The sequence below is a fragment of the Acinonyx jubatus genome, chromosome C1, assembly GCF_027475565.1.
Source record: "Acinonyx jubatus isolate Ajub_Pintada_27869175 chromosome C1, VMU_Ajub_asm_v1.0, whole genome shotgun sequence".
NCBI lineage: Eukaryota > Metazoa > Chordata > Mammalia > Carnivora > Felidae > Acinonyx > Acinonyx jubatus.
In genome coordinates, this window is record NC_069381.1 from 45443437 (window position 1) to 45460013 (window position 16577).

General features: G+C 48.5%; 1 protein-coding gene across 1 annotated transcript in view; it reads right to left on the bottom strand.

Moving 5' to 3' along the window:
- Positions 1-8353, bottom strand: part of FYB2 (FYN binding protein 2) — a 125732-nt gene extending 117379 nt beyond the window's left edge. Inside the window, 2 exon segments of the mRNA XM_027059078.2 lie at positions 7719-7935; positions 7937-8353. Of these exon segments, the coding sequence (XP_026914879.2) occupies positions 7719-7935; positions 7937-8046 (327 nt within the window). The 5' untranslated portion in view covers positions 8047-8353.
- Between the last annotated feature and the right edge of the window lie 8224 nt (positions 8354-16577).

Genomic DNA, 16577 nt, shown 5'->3' on the forward strand with positions numbered 1-16577 from the left:
CAAGTCTTCTCGTTAAAAAATCTTTAAAAAACCTCTGATACACCACTCACTGTGATCACGACAAACTGGAACCAGGGTAAGAATGGTCAAATAGGGGTTTGATTTCTGATTCTGCCTTTTCTGTGACACAGAGAAGATGAAAATAGTGATAGTGAAGCACAGGCAATAAAACTGACTTTTTCCGGTATCAGGGTCCAAAATTGCTTAATTATCGTTTCTGAAGCACCTTAGTCACTTCTTTGTATTTGGTAAGTGCCAAAAGAATGTTAGGATCTATCTTTATAAATCACCCCAAGAGACTGCTCTTTGAGATTTCTACAGGTGAGAAAAACCAAATCCACAAAGTCAGTGGTCAGGGAGGAACAGGGACCGTGGTCCCCGGGTCACTTCCGTCCATTTCCCATGCCCAGTGGTAAAAAGGGCTTCTCAGAACGCTTCTCAGAAGAGCTAGGACAGCTGTGTTTAGAGGGGTCAGAATAACAACACGGTGAAAGACACCGCCCAGACCGATGGGGGCGGGTCACCCAGTATCCACATTAATTCTCTTAATTTATTGATAAGGTCCATGGAGGAGCTTGGTGGGGCTGCCATACAAGGCACACCAGACCACGCAGCTGGAACAACAGAAATTGATTGCTTCACTGTGTTGGGAGACTGAAGGCTGAGATCCAGGGGTCCTTGTAAGAGTTCCTTGTAAGGGCTGAGGGAAGGGCCCATCCCAGGCCTCTCTCCGTGGCTTCCCTTCACTCTGGGTCTCTGTCTCCACTCCTCCTATGTATCAGGACACCGGCTGTATTGGATGAGGCCTCGCCCTAACAACCTGACCTCTGTAAAGACCCTACCTCCAAAATAAGGTCACCTTCCGAGGTAGTAGGGGTTAGGCCTTCCACATACGGCTTTGAGAGGATCGCACACAATTCAAGGCAGAGCAGTTCGTGTATTATTACAGCTTGTTGCTACTTTAGTGTGTAGAATTACCTGCCTTTTGAGCTGTTCAAGCTCTTTAGGTGTATTCACTTATTTAAACCCCGCCTGGAGGCCAAGAAGTCAGTGGGACCATGATGTCCCTTTACAAATGAGGTAACTGGGGCACAAAGAGATTAAGTCACTGGTTCAAGGCTGAACAGTTAGGAAATGATAGAGCGCGGAGTGGAACCAGTCAGGCTGCCTCAGAGTCCCTGCTTTCAGGCACCAGGCTGTGTCACCTCTGTGAGCAGCACCTAGTCCCCTCTCTCCGGGATCTCCCAGTCCGGGCCTGGGTCTGTTCAAAGGGCTGAGGTCTTGCAAGGTGAGGAGAGACCATTTGCGACTAAGGGGCTAGGAAGGCTTCTCGGGGAGGTGGCAGCTGAGCTGAGTCTTTTGGTTTGCTTTGTTTTTAATTTTATTTCTTTTGAGGGAGGGGGAGGGGCAGAGAGAAAGGGAGAGAGAGAAAAGCACGAGCAGACGCCATGCTGTCAGCACAGAGCCCAACGTGAAAGAAATCATGACCTGAACCAAAATCAAGAGTCGGACGCTCAACAGACCAAGCCACCCAGGCACCCCTGAGCTGAGTCTTAGAGGATGTGGCCATGAGCATTCTGGAAGGAAGAGTGTGCACGTGGAAAACACCAGACTGGAGCACCAGGAGGCTGGAATGGAGCTCACAGGGCAGGTAATGGAACACCCCGGCTTTGTCAGCCAGGCTCAAGGTCTCGGGCTCTACTTCACAGAGAGTGGGGAAGCCCGGAGGAGGACTCGGCAGGGGAGGGATGTGATCGGATTCGCCTGTTAGAACCATCTCCAGCAGAGAACTGAGGGTACACACTCTGGAGCAGGGAGGACTGGACTCGATGTGAAGGTCACGAACTCCTGGGGTCTGGGACATGGGATCACACCGGCCGGCACAAGGTCAGCCCTGCAGGTGAGCCGGTCACTCAGCTCCTTACCATCGAGGACTCGACAACACAGTTCAAGGCAACTAGTTCTTTGCAAAGACAGGAGAGATGTGGCCAGTCTTTCAGAACTGTCAATACCGGAGTCATCTTCCCTTTCCCCCTCCTCAGAAATTCTTCTGGGACTCGTAAGAAACTTCACCCCAGCAATCAGATCTTAATCCTCAGCTCACACTGCTCTCCCAGGAACAAGCTCTCAACAGCCGGTCCTTTCCAATACCACCCTCCTCCATTGGCTGGTCCACTTTTTTTTTTTTTAAACGTGTACCCTGTCTTGTTGAGTTACTACTCATTAAAAAATCATATCGTTCAGGAAAAAAAACATCAAAAAAATAAAAACCCTTTGGAATTGTCCTTGAGGGCTTGCTAAGTGGTTTTAAAGGCATTCAGAACCTGGGTTCTAGACTCAGTTCAGTCAAAAATAAGCCACTGGTAGGGGCACCTGGGTGGCTCAGTTGCTGAAGCATCCAACTTCAGCTCAGATCATGATCTCAGGATTCACGAGTTAGAGCCCCACATCAGGCTCTGCACTGGCAGCTCAGAGCCCGGAGCCTGCTTTGGATTCTGTGTGTCCCTCTCTCTCTCACCCTCTCCCACTCGTGCACACAGTTTCTCTATCTCTCTATGGCTCTCAAAAATCAATAAACATTAAAAAAAAAAATAAGCCACCTGTGACTTTGGGAAAGTCCTGCAGTCTAAGAGTATCAAAGCATGACAAGACTTTGGGGGACATTCAGTTCACTTTCCCCATTTTGGAGGTGAAGTCCTATGCAGTGCTCTTGGCTTAACAGGATCAAGTGCATATGCTAGTCAGTCCTTCAATATCTGACCCTCTTGGAATTTGATTCTGGCCATGTTCTTTCTCTGTCTCCCTGTCTCTTCCTCCCTCCCCTTCTCCACCCCACCCCTCTCCCACTAGTTCTTCTAAGGAGCCAGGGATGAACCCCAACCTGGGTTAGGCACCCATTCTCAGTGCTTCCCATCAAAACTTAGAGCTTTCTTCATCCCTCTGTTTTTCATTTAATACCCAAATTGTTTCCTTGACATTCTCCCCTGCAAGACCGAGTAACTAGATGGCATCTAGAATAGACAGGCGAGAAATTCTATGAGAGGACCTGGCTCACAGAAGATGTTTGGTAACTACCTATCAGATAATCAAAGAGTAGGGCCTAGTGATCTGCTGTCTCCAGGTTTACTATCAAAATTAACAAGAACAGTCACGGAGCATCCACTGTATGTGTGGCACCGTAAGGAAGTCGCTACAAAATGTGCTGCCAAACACACCCATGAAAGGATGCTCAACATCACTCATCATCAGGGAAATACAAATCAAAACCACGATGAGATACCACATCACACCTTATCAGAGTGGCTAAAATTAACAACTCAGCAAACAACAGATGTCGGCGAGGATGCGGAGAAAGGGGAACCCTTTTGCACTGTTTGTAAGAATGCAAACTGGTGCAGCCACTCTGGAAAACAGTATGGAGGTTCCTCAAAAAAATTAAAAATAGAACTGCCCTATGATCCAGCAATAACACCACTAGCAATTTATTCAAAGGATACAAAAATGCTGATTCTAAGGGGCACATGCACCCCAATGCTTATAGCACTATAAGTAAAAACCCTTTGAAATTGTTAGCCAAATTATGGAAAAAGCCCAAACGTCAACCGATGAATGGATAAAGAAGATGTGTGTGTATACACACACACACACACAAATACTACCCCGCAATGAAAAAGAATGAAATCTTGCCATTTGCAACAACGTGGATAGAACTGGAAGGTATTATGTTACACAAGATACGTCAGTCAGAGAAAGACAAATACCATATGACTTCACTCATGTATAGTTTGAGAAACTTAACGGATGATCATAGGGGAAGGGAAGGAAAAATAAGATAAAAACAGAGAGGGAGGCAAACCATAAGAAACTCTTAAACACAGAGAATGGGTGATGGGCATTGAAGAAGGCACTTGTTGGGATGAGCACTGGATGTTATTGGTTAGTGGTGAATCACAGGAATCTACTCCTGAAGCCAAGACTATACTGTATGTTAGCTAACTGGAGAATTAAAAATGTCTTGCCACTTTTCCCCAGTGGGCCCCAAGTTTCCCCATCTTTAAAATGGGAGTTGTTTGACCTCTTGGTCTTTGAGCAATCTCCCAACTCCTACATTTTGTTTCAAGAACTTGCTCAAATCACTTGACTATTAAGAAGCAGAAGTAAACATCAATACTGGTCTGTCAATTACAACTCCAATGCTCATTCATCAAAACTCAAATACTATTTTGTAAGCATCCCGACTGAAAAGCATTCCCAGCTCAAAAATGCTAGGATTCTCTTTTGCCCAAACTGTGTGACTAAGTGCAAACTTACCTGGTTGAGGGAGTACACTGAGGTATAACCTCACTATAGGTTTGGAAAAAGACTCCTCAACCTTTCTGTCTGGGTGCCTAAACTATGTAACAAAATATATTCTTATAGAATTCCCTTGAGCCTTCTCTTGGGGGGGGGGGGGATACATTTAGTACAGCCAAAACAGCAAAGGATATCTAATTGTTCAGGTATCTATTTTTTAAAAATGTTTATTTACTTATTTTGAGAGAGAGTACAGAAGCAGGGGGAGGGGCAGAGAGAGGGGGAGAGAGAGAATCCCAAGCAGGTTCCCTGCTGTCAGCATGATGTCCATTGCGGGCTCAATCCCACAAACTGTGGGATAACCTGAGATCCAGAGTCAGACGCTTAACCAACTGAGCCACTCAGGCACCTCTACTTGTTCAGGTATCTATTGATGCAGAAGAAACCACTCCAAAACTGAGTGCCCTAAAACAATAAATTATTTCTCTGCATCCTACAATCTTCTGAAAGATTAAAACTGATGCCTGATCTCCTTGAAAACCTGTTTAGTCTTAAATCACCTCATTCAAGTTCTCCCAGGTGCTCAGGCTTCACACCTTGGAGTCACAGATGATTCATTCCCACCCCCCACCCTCCACAAATCCTTCGGACTCGACTCTCATGATGTATCCAGAATCTGACCATTTCTAGCCACCATTACTAACACCCTGGCCTGAGGCATCATGCCCTCTAGCTTGGTGAGCCAGAGTCTATGCTTGCACCCTCGATCCATCATCTGTTTTCAAAACAGTAGCCAGGTGATCCTTTTAAAATGTAGGCTGGGGGCACTTGGGTGGCTCAGTCGGTTGAGCCTCCTACTCTTGTTCAAGGCTCAGTTATAATCCCAGGGCCGTAGGACTGAACCCCATGTTGGAACCTGCTTGGGATTCTTTCTCTCTCTCTCTATCTCTCAACATAAACAAACATTTAAAAAAAAAAACAAAACTTAAGCTGGATCGTTCTATTATGCCACTCAGATCTCCCTCCGAGAGGAAAATCTGAAGTTCCAGGGCCCTGCAATGATCTGACCATGCTCGGCTTTCTCGACACCAGCCATTCTGGACAGTTTGCTACTCCTGAACACACCAGAAAAGCTTCTGCCGCAGGGCCTTTGCATTCACTATTCTCTCTCTCTGGAATATTTTCCCCTAAGATATTCACATGGCCAACTTCCTCACTTCCTTCAAGTTTCTTTTCAAGTATCACCTGTGGAAGCTGCTCTTGAAACTATCCCATTTAAAATAGGCTCACCTGCTGCCTCGACATCCCTACACTCTTCCCCGCTTTGTGTTTCTACATTGGAACCACTGTGATCCCACCTAATATATGCGTATAACATATCTATGTATATTATAATTGTTATTACATGGTATTTATTATACATTCTATATAAGGTATAGTATTATATATAATACATATTGTATAATGTCATAAATATACAGTGTATGTTTTCTCCACTAGAGTAGGTTTTATAAAGGCAGCATTTTTGGCTGGCTCATCGCTGCACCTGCAACAGCTTAAATGGGCCCTGGAAACACAGCACAGGTGCCCAGGACAAACAGACTGAAGTGACGAATATTGTGTTGACTTGTTAAAAATAAAACAAAATCCTTTCTTTCTTTTAAATGTTTATTTACTTTTGAGACAGAGAGAGACAGAGCATGAACAGGGGAGGGGCAGAGAGAGAGGGAGACACAGAATCTGAAACAGGCTCCAGGCTCTCAGCTGGCAGCACAGAGCCCGACGCGGGGCCCGAACTCACGGACCACGAGACCATGACCTGAGCCGATGACCTGAGCTGAAGTCGGAGGCTTAACCGACTGAGCCACCCAGGCGCCCCCAAAATCCTCTTTCTAAGAGGAGAAGGGACCCATATTTCTCTGATTTTTCCCCCTTACATGAACAGAAAAAGTTGCATAACCACATTAGCTAAAGTGCCCTTTGTGTTTGCTTTTTTTTTTTTCTAAATTGCCTAATGTTCTGCTTGTTTTCTTGTTATCCTTGCTAGCGATACCTGGCTTACAGCTGGCACTTAGTATTTGTATCCGTGCTCCAGCTTTGCTACTGACCAGATGTAGGATACTGAGCAAGTGACATTCTGACCATCAGTTTCATCCCCCCTCTCTCTCTCCATATATATATATACATGTATGGATATAAACATGTATATGTATAAACAAAGGGGTGAAAGGCATCGACCTCATGGTGTTGTCCATGTAGATAAATTCAAACAGTGGGTGCCATGCAATGTCTTGGTAGATGAGGGAGGGCAAAAGAGACGAGCATTTCTTTTTCTTACGACCACAGTACATGTATTCAGCCTGACTTTCTTCCATCGAGGAAGAGCTTCTGGAAAGTTGCTGGGCCACAGGTTAGAGGGAGAGAGAATTCAGAAGGGAGATGGAGTACCAGCGCGCCCTTGCTCACTCTGTTCCAAACTCAGCTAGCTGGACCGCTCAGCCAGAGAGACAGTCTCATGCCAGGGCGGGACAAAAGGGAGCTTTTTCTGACAGGTGACAGCTTTGAAAAGGGTCCTCTCTCCCCATTTAAAACCAAACCCGTGGGAGGGAAGGCACAGGATTCACAAGAGGAAATGACTGGACTCCAAATGTATAATAAGGAACATCTATAGCAAAACAGCTCCCTGTCCCCCTTGGAAAGAAGCTGACTTTGAAGAGGGGAAAGAAGGGAGTGGAGAACGGGAGAAGGAAAGAGAGGTCAGTGAGCTGAGCGATTCTGCAGGCCTGCAAACAGCACCTGCGAGGAGAGGAAGTCCACCTGGGCTGTGGGCTCGGCACTCGCCCACAGGTCGTCTCTAGTTTAATAAATACCTCCAACCATCTCACAATCCAGTGATTCTCCTAGTAATCCAATTTTATGAGCGAGGAACCCGCGGGGCTCAGGAGGATGAACTCACTTGCCCCTGACCACAGAGCTAATAAGGAGCAGAGCCCACAATGAAGCCACAAGCCACAGCAGCGCACCGGGCAGTCCTGCTCTCTGACCAGGAAGCCCACTAATCATCAGGGGACCGGCCGGTCCACAAGGGCAAACAAACAGAGAAAGGCCAACAGGCAGGTACACCCAGGCTGGGGGAAGAGGTGAGAAACCCAGCTGGCGGGGTGTGAGCTAGGACCCCTTGTGCCACCATCCGGAGAGCCTCTGGTCCCCTCACCCTCGGAGAGTCGGGGAGGCAATGCAGAGCACCCAGTACACGCCCTCCTTTTGTCCCCCCTGCCCGGGGGGGGGGCAGGGCCCCTGTGAGTCTTCTGGAACCGCACTAGCACCACACGTTTACTTCTCCCCGGGAGGCAGAAACAGCCCTTTCCCACCGCTGTCTGTTGGCGGGCACTAGAAAGAACACAGAGAAAGCCGGCAAGCCTTACCCCTTCCATGGCCTTCCTCCGAAGAACCGACGGATCCTTTGGGAGACGAACGCGGCTTCCCAGAGCGGTATCCTGGGGCCAAGACTGCTTTAATTTGCCTGCGTCCGCCAGGGAGCAATCACTTCCCAGAGCCCCGGACACACCTGGGCCCAGGCTCCCCCCACCTGCCCCACCAGGGCAGCAGCTCCTCCCTCTCCAGGGGTTGGAGCTTCCCGGCCAGGCTGGGCGCAGACCCGCCTCCACCCGCCGCCGAGCTTTGCAGGGCACCCCGCATCTGCCGCAGGGAAGGGGTCCTCCCTGTCCAAAGACCCACCAACTGGCCCTTCATAGCTAGTGGCTCTCCCCCAGGCTGGCCCAACAGTCACTCTACAGAGGAGTTCACTTTGTGCCCCAGGCAGGAGGCACGGGGGAGCGGCTGAGGAACAGGGAGGGGGAGGGAGGGGAGGTGGTGGCAGGGCGCCTGTGAGTACCTAAGGCTCCGGCTGAGCTGGACGAGGTAATCTCCCTTAGTAAGTTACTAACAGCCTTGGCCCAGCCCCGCCCCTGAGATGGCTACTTAACTTCACCTAAGGCTCCCAAAGAGGACAGAGAGTACCAAAGCTTGCAGGGAGGGGTGGTGGAGGCCAGAAAGGAAGCTGCTATCCTGGAGCACCTGTTGGGGGGCTGACATTATCGCATATGGATACATTCTTACATTAAATCCTACCACACCCTTGGGAAGGGCAATTATTCTCACCTAAATGGCCAGGAAACTGAGGCTTAGAGAAATCCCATAACCTGCCCTGTAACCGTGGTCACATAGGCAGTAAGTTGAAGGATCAGGGTTTGAACCTGGGCCTGGCTGTGGCTAAAGTGGTTTTGTTTTTCTGGTGTGTGTGTCAGGGGTGGAGTAGGAGGGTGGAGGAAGGGGTTTTTGCTTTTGTTGTTTTGACTACTGGTGCTGGAAACCCAACCCTCATTTCCCAGTTCTCAAGAGCTCAGGGCTGCCTGGGGGGGGGGGGGGGAGGGGGGGTGCTGCTTGAAGCAGGTCTCTGTGATTTCTCTTTCTTAGGGCTCAGCTGGAGCATGAAGCTGTCCAGGAGAGAGGAGGGAGGGGGGGAGGAGGGAGAGGGCAGGTGAGGAACGCCCACCGGCGTGGGTCTCATACCTGGCTGATCGTCACAGCCCACAGCCGCCAGGGCACCTATTAAAAATACAGGGTCCAAGTTCCCAAGGCGGACACGAATCGTCTCTAATCTAGGGTCTGGGAATATGGGTTTTAGGTAAGCTTTTTAGGTGTGTTTTAATAACTAATGATTTGCCGTAAGATCTGTCCTCTACATCATGAGCCTCCACGCCGACACACACGCATACCCACGTACTAACATAAACACTTCTCAAGACGATAATCACTCTTATATGGGCGTGATCATGCTGTTACTTTCTTCTCTGAGCCATGATGTGCCGTTCAATTTAAAAAATCAGTGGTCAGCACACCTCACTGCATTGATTTAACTCACTTTGATCCACGCTGCAGCTCTGCTCACAACCAGCTTGGAGGTCTGTTCCTCCAAAGAAACAGGGCTCGGGCCAAAAACCGTAACTTTCCCTCTCACCCTGTCCTCCCTTCGGTTCAAGGCGATGAAGTCTTGTATACATTTGTAAATGATAAGACGGAAGGAGCTCTTTGGAGAATGAGGAGCCCTCCTCTCAACAACAGCTGGCAGTGGGGTTGTCAAATTCCCTTTGCTGTTAACGCAAGCACTCCCCCCCCCCCCCCCCCCCCCCCGGGGGCTTCAGACCCGCCTGCAATGGTGGAGGCAGCGGGGGAGGGGGTCGAAGTGGGCGGGGCTGAAGGGGGCGGGGTTGAAGGGGCGGGGAGTGGGTCGCGAGGGTCTCCCCTCCCCGCCCTTGGAAGGACTTGGAGCTCTGTGGTTTTCAGTCTGGTTCAGGACAAGTTTCAATGGAATGCCATAGGACATAGTAGGCATCAATCATTGGTAGCTGTTAGGAGTGTTTTGCAAGTAGGCAGGCCTAAGGACCTGCCGAACCCCATAGGATCTCTTATTACCTTATGATCCTCTAGGCCCTAGACCCAGTTTACCCCTAGCTGTTGGCCTCGGGAATGTCCACGACGCAGCCTCTCTGAGATGTGTGTTCCTTTTCTATAAAACTAGGGTTTACGTGCCATGTGAACATCTCTACCGTGCTGAGCATTACATAAGCACCAAAGATATCCTTCCCCTTTTACCACCCTCTCTCCGCCTCAATTCATGGTGGCTGTGTCAGTGTCGACATGCATATGCTATACGTGGGTGTACAAATGATGTGACGTTGTTTGATTTCCCTGTAATGATCCCATTTTGCTTATAGGCCCCCATCCCATGGCGGCAGATCCTTCAGAACTCATATGTGCTTACGCTGGGGGGCGAGGGGGGGGAGGGTAGAGACAGAAAAGGGAGATACAAGGTACAGACGTGGTGGGGAGGGTTCTGGCTGTGAAATCAGGGGGTTGATCGAAGTTTAGCCAGATCTCATTACACTTAGGAATGAATAACTCAATCGAAAAAGAAGAATGAGATCCTCTTACACATACAAGGTGCTTGGGTGGCCTGCCTCCAGCTTCAGACCAGGACTCTCCCCATGATCTCCACTTCATCATGGACAAGGAAATAACTGACAGACTGGTCTACTGCCCGCTGGGAACAGTGCCCCAGCCCTTAAAAACGTCACTTCATTTAGTCCTTATCATGACCCTGGTTTTTCCAGCTGAGGAAACTGAGGCACGTGGGAGTTAAACACCAATCTGGGGAAATGCAGTTGGCAAGTGGAAGGACAGACATTCCAACCCAGGCAGTCTACACTCACCACCACTCTGGTTTTTTACCATTTAAATTTTAGAGAAACACAGAATCTGAAATAAACACAGAATCTGAAAGCTTGAAGGTTTCTTCAGAGCGATTGTTTCCAAACCCAAGTCTGAAAGAAGTCAGCAGAAAGCTTAGCAGATACTTGGGCAAATTCTTGGCAGATATTTCTAGACATTTCTGTCTCTCAAGGCTCTAGTTTCAGTTTGCTCCTCTTGATAACTGGGGATGATGTGCCAAACTCTCCAACGAGGTCCATTTTTTAGTACACTGAGCAGTAGAAATCTGTACTTACATCACATTCCTTTTTGGAAAAAAGTTTTATTTATTTTGGAGAGAGAGAGAAAGTGGGGGGAGGAGCAGAGAGAGAGGGAGAGACAGAGAATTCCAAGCAGGCTCCAAGCCTTGATCCTGACATCATGACCTGAGCCGAAATCAAGAGTCAGACCCCCTGAGCCACCCAGGCTCCATCACATTCCTGATGCTTGCTTTCAGTCTCACATACTGCCTGTAGCTTTGCAGCGTTTCCATTCACGTCTGTCTTTCATTTCTCGGCAAACACACTGCCTATACTTTGTGCCATAAGTAATGGCTTGTAGCCGAGTACTCTGATGTAAAAAAAAAAAGGAGGATTTAAAAAATATCTGAAAATGGGAAATCGTGTACATCCAGCTCTTTCTAGGGTGATCTTTGAGCACTCTATGTTATTACGATGACAAAGCCAGAGCACGTAGATTGATTGTCAGAATTAGGATGATACCGCCGAAGCAACCTATTATTAATATTAAAATTATTATTGGTTCCATGAATCATTCCTGAGGATTTCCAGTGTAAGTGTAATTTATTTATGTATAATTTATATCCCGACTATTTTCAAAAGGGAGAGAAGGAGGAAGAAAGGAACTTAAATTTATTGAGAGTCTGTCGTGCCACAAGCTACAGAGTCCGCATATATTTTCTGCCATTCCTCATGACAATGTGGTGAGATCATTGGTGTTATCTGAGTTGATGAGTAAAGAAAACGAAGCTTAGGCGGGTGAAGGCAAATGCCCTGGCTGTGTGGAGTACAGGTCTGCTTCTCTGGATCCACCCAGCCCTATGGCTCTGTCCCCCACTCCATGCTGCCCCCAGAAGGCCGTGAGGGAGTGAGCAACACAGAGCCCAGTAAAACAGGATGTTTATGAGGGAAGATGGTAGCCGCGCAGAGGACAGAAGGGATGGAAAGGTACGAAGGGATGGGGAAACGGTGCAGAAATGGGGGATGATAGCTGCAAAGTACATAATGATCGGAAGGTACGTTATTTCAGGATAAAATGCCTAAAGTTAGCTTGGGAGGTACGTGGGCTCATGAAAGGGTCTGCTTCCTTTTCACCAGTGTGAGAGCCATAACCCAGCTGGTTGCTCTTTTTCCTTGAAGGAAGCTCACACCTCAATTCTGTGCTCATCTAAATACTCCTCTTAAAAATATATCGTGATTTAGTAAGAACTTCCTTAAAGGAGGCTAAGCAAACATGACCAAGGCAAACTGCTTTCCTTTTATGATCCTTGTAACCAAGCATTTGAACCCCTACTCTGTTGCCAGGTGCTGTGTTTGGAGCTGGGGATGTAGCGACCTTTTAGATTCTTGAAAGGAAACTGGCTTCCTCCACTAATGCCGTTACGTTATGTATGCATCACTCAGATGAATTATTAACACGTTTTCAGATATGCTTACTTTGTTGAGATAGAAGGGAGGCCACTCCCCTGTGGGAAGGACATGGGGCTTGCCTGGAAGTATGGGATCATTCCCAATATCAACGGCTTTCACGTCACATCATTCAGAAAAGTGGGTCCTCAGATGGAAAACTCAGGCAGGGAACCCCCTCTCTCTCTCTGGGTCTTGTTTTCTTGGTCTGGACTTGAGGGCACAGAAATACTACATGACTGCAATGCTTGAGGGCTCAGAGTACTAGGAAAGAGGAGAGGTAGGTCTCCCCAAGAAGCCAACTGGCACATGAACTGTGAATCATAATTTGGGGAGCTGATTTTCACAAGTGTTTGAAAGCTTTATTTAAGAATGAGAACTGCTTTCCTTGCAAGGATGTAGGGAGGCATAGCTTCTCTCCTGCACCCATGAACGCATCCCGTTCTCTAACCGCTCCCTCTTAAACACCGTGCCTATGTTCTGTGGACTTAAGACATGTGTGGGCATTCTCGGATAGTAGAGATCAGAGGCCTCTGACCTGTGGCTGAAGGACAGGAGTGTGGCAGACAGGTGGTCTCAGGGAAGACCGAGGCTGAGGACGCATAAACCCAGTTAAAAAAAAAAATAAGCAAACTATCAACTCTCGCTTACTCTCTGTTTATTCCTCATGTATCATTTCCCCAATCTTTGGTAAAATCTAGGATAGTTGGATATTTAACCTCAGCTCTAGCATAGTGGAAAAGGAAGCAGCGTGGTCCGCATTTGGGGTGGAATGTTACATAGAGGGATAGGGACAGCAGGGTCCTCTGAGGTCAGCCTGTCCATGGCACCGGTTCCTGAGAGACTCCACAGGGCTGATGAGATAGACGAGAGCTGATGAGCAAGCCATGTGGCTGAGATATAGCTACCTCTCCTCACCCGTTGGGGCTTATGGAGGCTACTTTATCAAGGGATGGGCAGAGACAATGCTTTGTGTTCACCAAGTCCCAGTTCTTGGGTACATGATCAGACTGTACTTTCCAACCTCCCTCGTGATTAGATTTGGCTGTGTGACCAGGTTCTGGCCAATGGGCTGTGGAAGAAGGAATGAATGCTACTCCCAGGCTCGACTGTCCACTTGCCCTCTTCTCCTTCGGCAGCAGTCTCAGAAGCCACATGATTAAGACAGCAGAATCACACAGCAGAGGGGGCCTGGCTCCGAGTCCGTACTTCTAAGAGAGCGATGGTCTGTCCAACAGTCATCAGATTGTGCTACGAATACATTTCTTGCTCTGTCAAGCTATTCACATCTTGGGGCTATTTGTTACTGCAGCGTGGCCTATTTTGCTCTAACTAATACAGTTTTCTTACAATGCACCTATGGGCTCTAGTAAACCATTAGCAGTGGGTTCATAGGAAAAGGAGAGGAAATAGGAAGGGATGGGCTTGGAGACAAACTAATCTTGAACTTCTTAGGGACTTCTTAGGGACTTCTTAGGGACTGACTTGAAGGCCAGATTGCTGTGCCTGAGTGCTGCTGGGCATAGTAACAGGCATCCTTTATTTACTGAGTGCTTACTTTGTATCAGGCATGACGGTCATTACATATGTCAAATATATATGCCATTCAATCTTCTCAGTAATCTTAGGAGGCGTGCACCATCACTCCCATGTTATAGATGAAGAAACTGAGGCGTAAAGAGATGAAGGGTTTCTTCCTCAGACACACAGCCCGTACGAGGCAGAACACAGTTCAATCTCAGGTCTGTCTGACTTGAGGCGCAGTCAAGTGCTGGTAACCGCAGTGGTACAGGTGGCAGCCAGGCTGAAGGTCGTAGGGGCGCCATTTTAGGAGATGGATGGTGTCAGCTACAGAAGGATTATCGGCAGCACCTGCAGGATGGATTTCAACACCCAAGGAAGGACCTGCAATGCCTAGTCCAAGCATAAGGGCATTACGCAAACAGACTAGGATTGAAGGCCACACAGGGAAAGAAGAGGTTGGCCACTGGAGCCGGGCACACACAGCCAGGGCTGGTGGACAGGTGAGGCACAGTGGTGCTGATAAAAACTTCATCCCAGGGGCGACCGGGTGGCTCAGTCGGTCACATGTCCAATTTTTGGTTTGGGGTCATGTTCATGATCTCACAGTTTCGTGAGATCAAGCCCCAGGTTGGGGTTTGCTGGCAGCACAGAGCCTGGCTGGGATCCTCTCTCTGGCCCTCTCTCTGCCCCTCCCCCACTTGCATTGTCTCTATCTTTCTCAAAAATAAATAAACTAACTAACTAACTAAATAAATAGAACTTTCGCCCCAGAGAGCAGTGGAACCCAGACCAGGGTAGCAAGATCAACACTAGCCTGTTCCTGAGGGGGTGTCTGCCCCCCTACTATCCCTCCTACTTGCTTAGGAAGTGCTCAGGGTCTGAGCAGATCTGGGCCTCTAGACCTGCTCCGTGTATGGCTGAGAGAGGAGTTAGAGGGGATCTCTGCCCTGGAGATACTCGCTAAGCCACACCATTAGCACCCTATTAGAAATATGGAGAAAGAGCTGTGTAAATGCTGTGTATATGATTTTTGGCCAATCCTGCTTCAGCCATTTACCAGCTGTAGTTCTGACCCAGTGACTTGTGTCTTTGACCCTCGGCTTTCTGCTCTGTAACATGGGGCTAACAAACTCAATCCCTCAGCTGGTTCTGAGTAGGAAACGGTAGAAAGTGTATGAAGAATCACACAGAGTAGTCAACACCTAACCAGCGCTCAGTAAAGGCTGGATCTCTCCCCTCTTTCTTGCCCGCAGAGGAGGAGGTTATGTCTGCCCACAGGGTGAAGAGATGCTTCACCATGGAAACAAGGCTTGTCCTCAGGCCTAAAGTCCTCAGGGATTGGGTAGTCCAGAGGGAGAGAACATCTTGTGCAAAGACCTGCCTTCAACAATAAAGTCCAAGTGGGCCCTTCAGGGAGATAAAATTTGTAAAAACCATAATCTCTGTTTGCAGGAGTCTGTTCCTGATCCTTCGTCATCGTGAAAGCTGCTGTAGGGACTGTGCATCCTTTTCTGCTTTTAATGTCTATTTTCCCCTGCTCACTACCTCCGTTACCAGACTGGCCGGCAGCTCAGCCTCCAAGCGGCCACGAGCTGAGGCGACAGCTTGCAGGGAGGCAGGATGTAGCATGGTCTCTGTGTGCCACATCTCAGTCAGCTCTGAATGTGGGTGTTGGACTGGATAGGCCATTTGGCCCTTGTTCAGGCTGCCAGATAAAAGACTTTTGTATTGAACGAAGGGCTTCCTGTGCAGGGAGGCGGTGTGCTCCAAAGGGATCTTATTTCCCACCGCCCCCCCAAGCAGACAATGCTGTTCCAAGCCACGCGGAACTGAGCGTGGAGGTCAGTGTCTTCACTCGAAGGTACTTCCCACTGTAGCATTTAACCACCTACATAAACAACATGAACTGAGTGAGCTCATGAATGCTCCCGGCCACCTAGAAGGGCGGGCAGGGCACATCATAAACCCCTATTTTGCAGATAAAAGAACGGCAGCTCGGAGAGGGACTGGAGAGAATTGCATCGAGGCTGGATTCTGGGGCTGCTGCCCATGGAGGGGGTGGAGGGAAGTGGAAAGTGCGAAGACCAGTGTCACAAACAAGAACCTGGGACGTGGAAGCTCCATGCTGGATCTAGTCGCCAGCTTGCCACGACCCATAGTTTCTCTTGGCTTCCACCTACATCCTGTCCACGTCCACGTCTACTTCCCTAGCCCTTCATTCATTCCGCAAATAGTTACCTAATCTCTACCATGGGCTAGGTTAGGCCAAGACATAGCTAACTGTACTCTAGTCAGGGAGTCAGGCATTAAACAGGTGCATCACTATATGATGACTCATACCTGTAAGTGCTATGAAGGAAAATAAGGGGGAGTAAAATAACAAGGGGGCCTGCTTTGCAGAAGGTGGTCAAGGAGTCGAGGTCATCCCTGGATTTCAGAGCAATTCACTCGTTCGCTCGGCCAACAAATATTTACTGAGTCCCTACCCGGGGCTTGAAGCTGGGGATTGTTCTCAGTGGTGAGGACTCGGAGGGTGTTTGCATATACACCACCGGCTGGACTGCTCACCAGGGTGCTCCACAGAGACTTCAAACTTAACCAAAGCCATAACCGAACCAATGACTTGATCCCCTAAACCCACTCAAGGGTCATCAAGCTCATCCACTTTCCCAAACAGAAACCTTGGACATTCCTGACTCCCATCGATCCTTCGCCTCTGAAATGCAGTTGGTTGTGCTTTCAGTCAATGACCCTCAGGGAATATTTGCTCTGTGCCCATTCTCGTTAGGCACTTGATATTCTCGG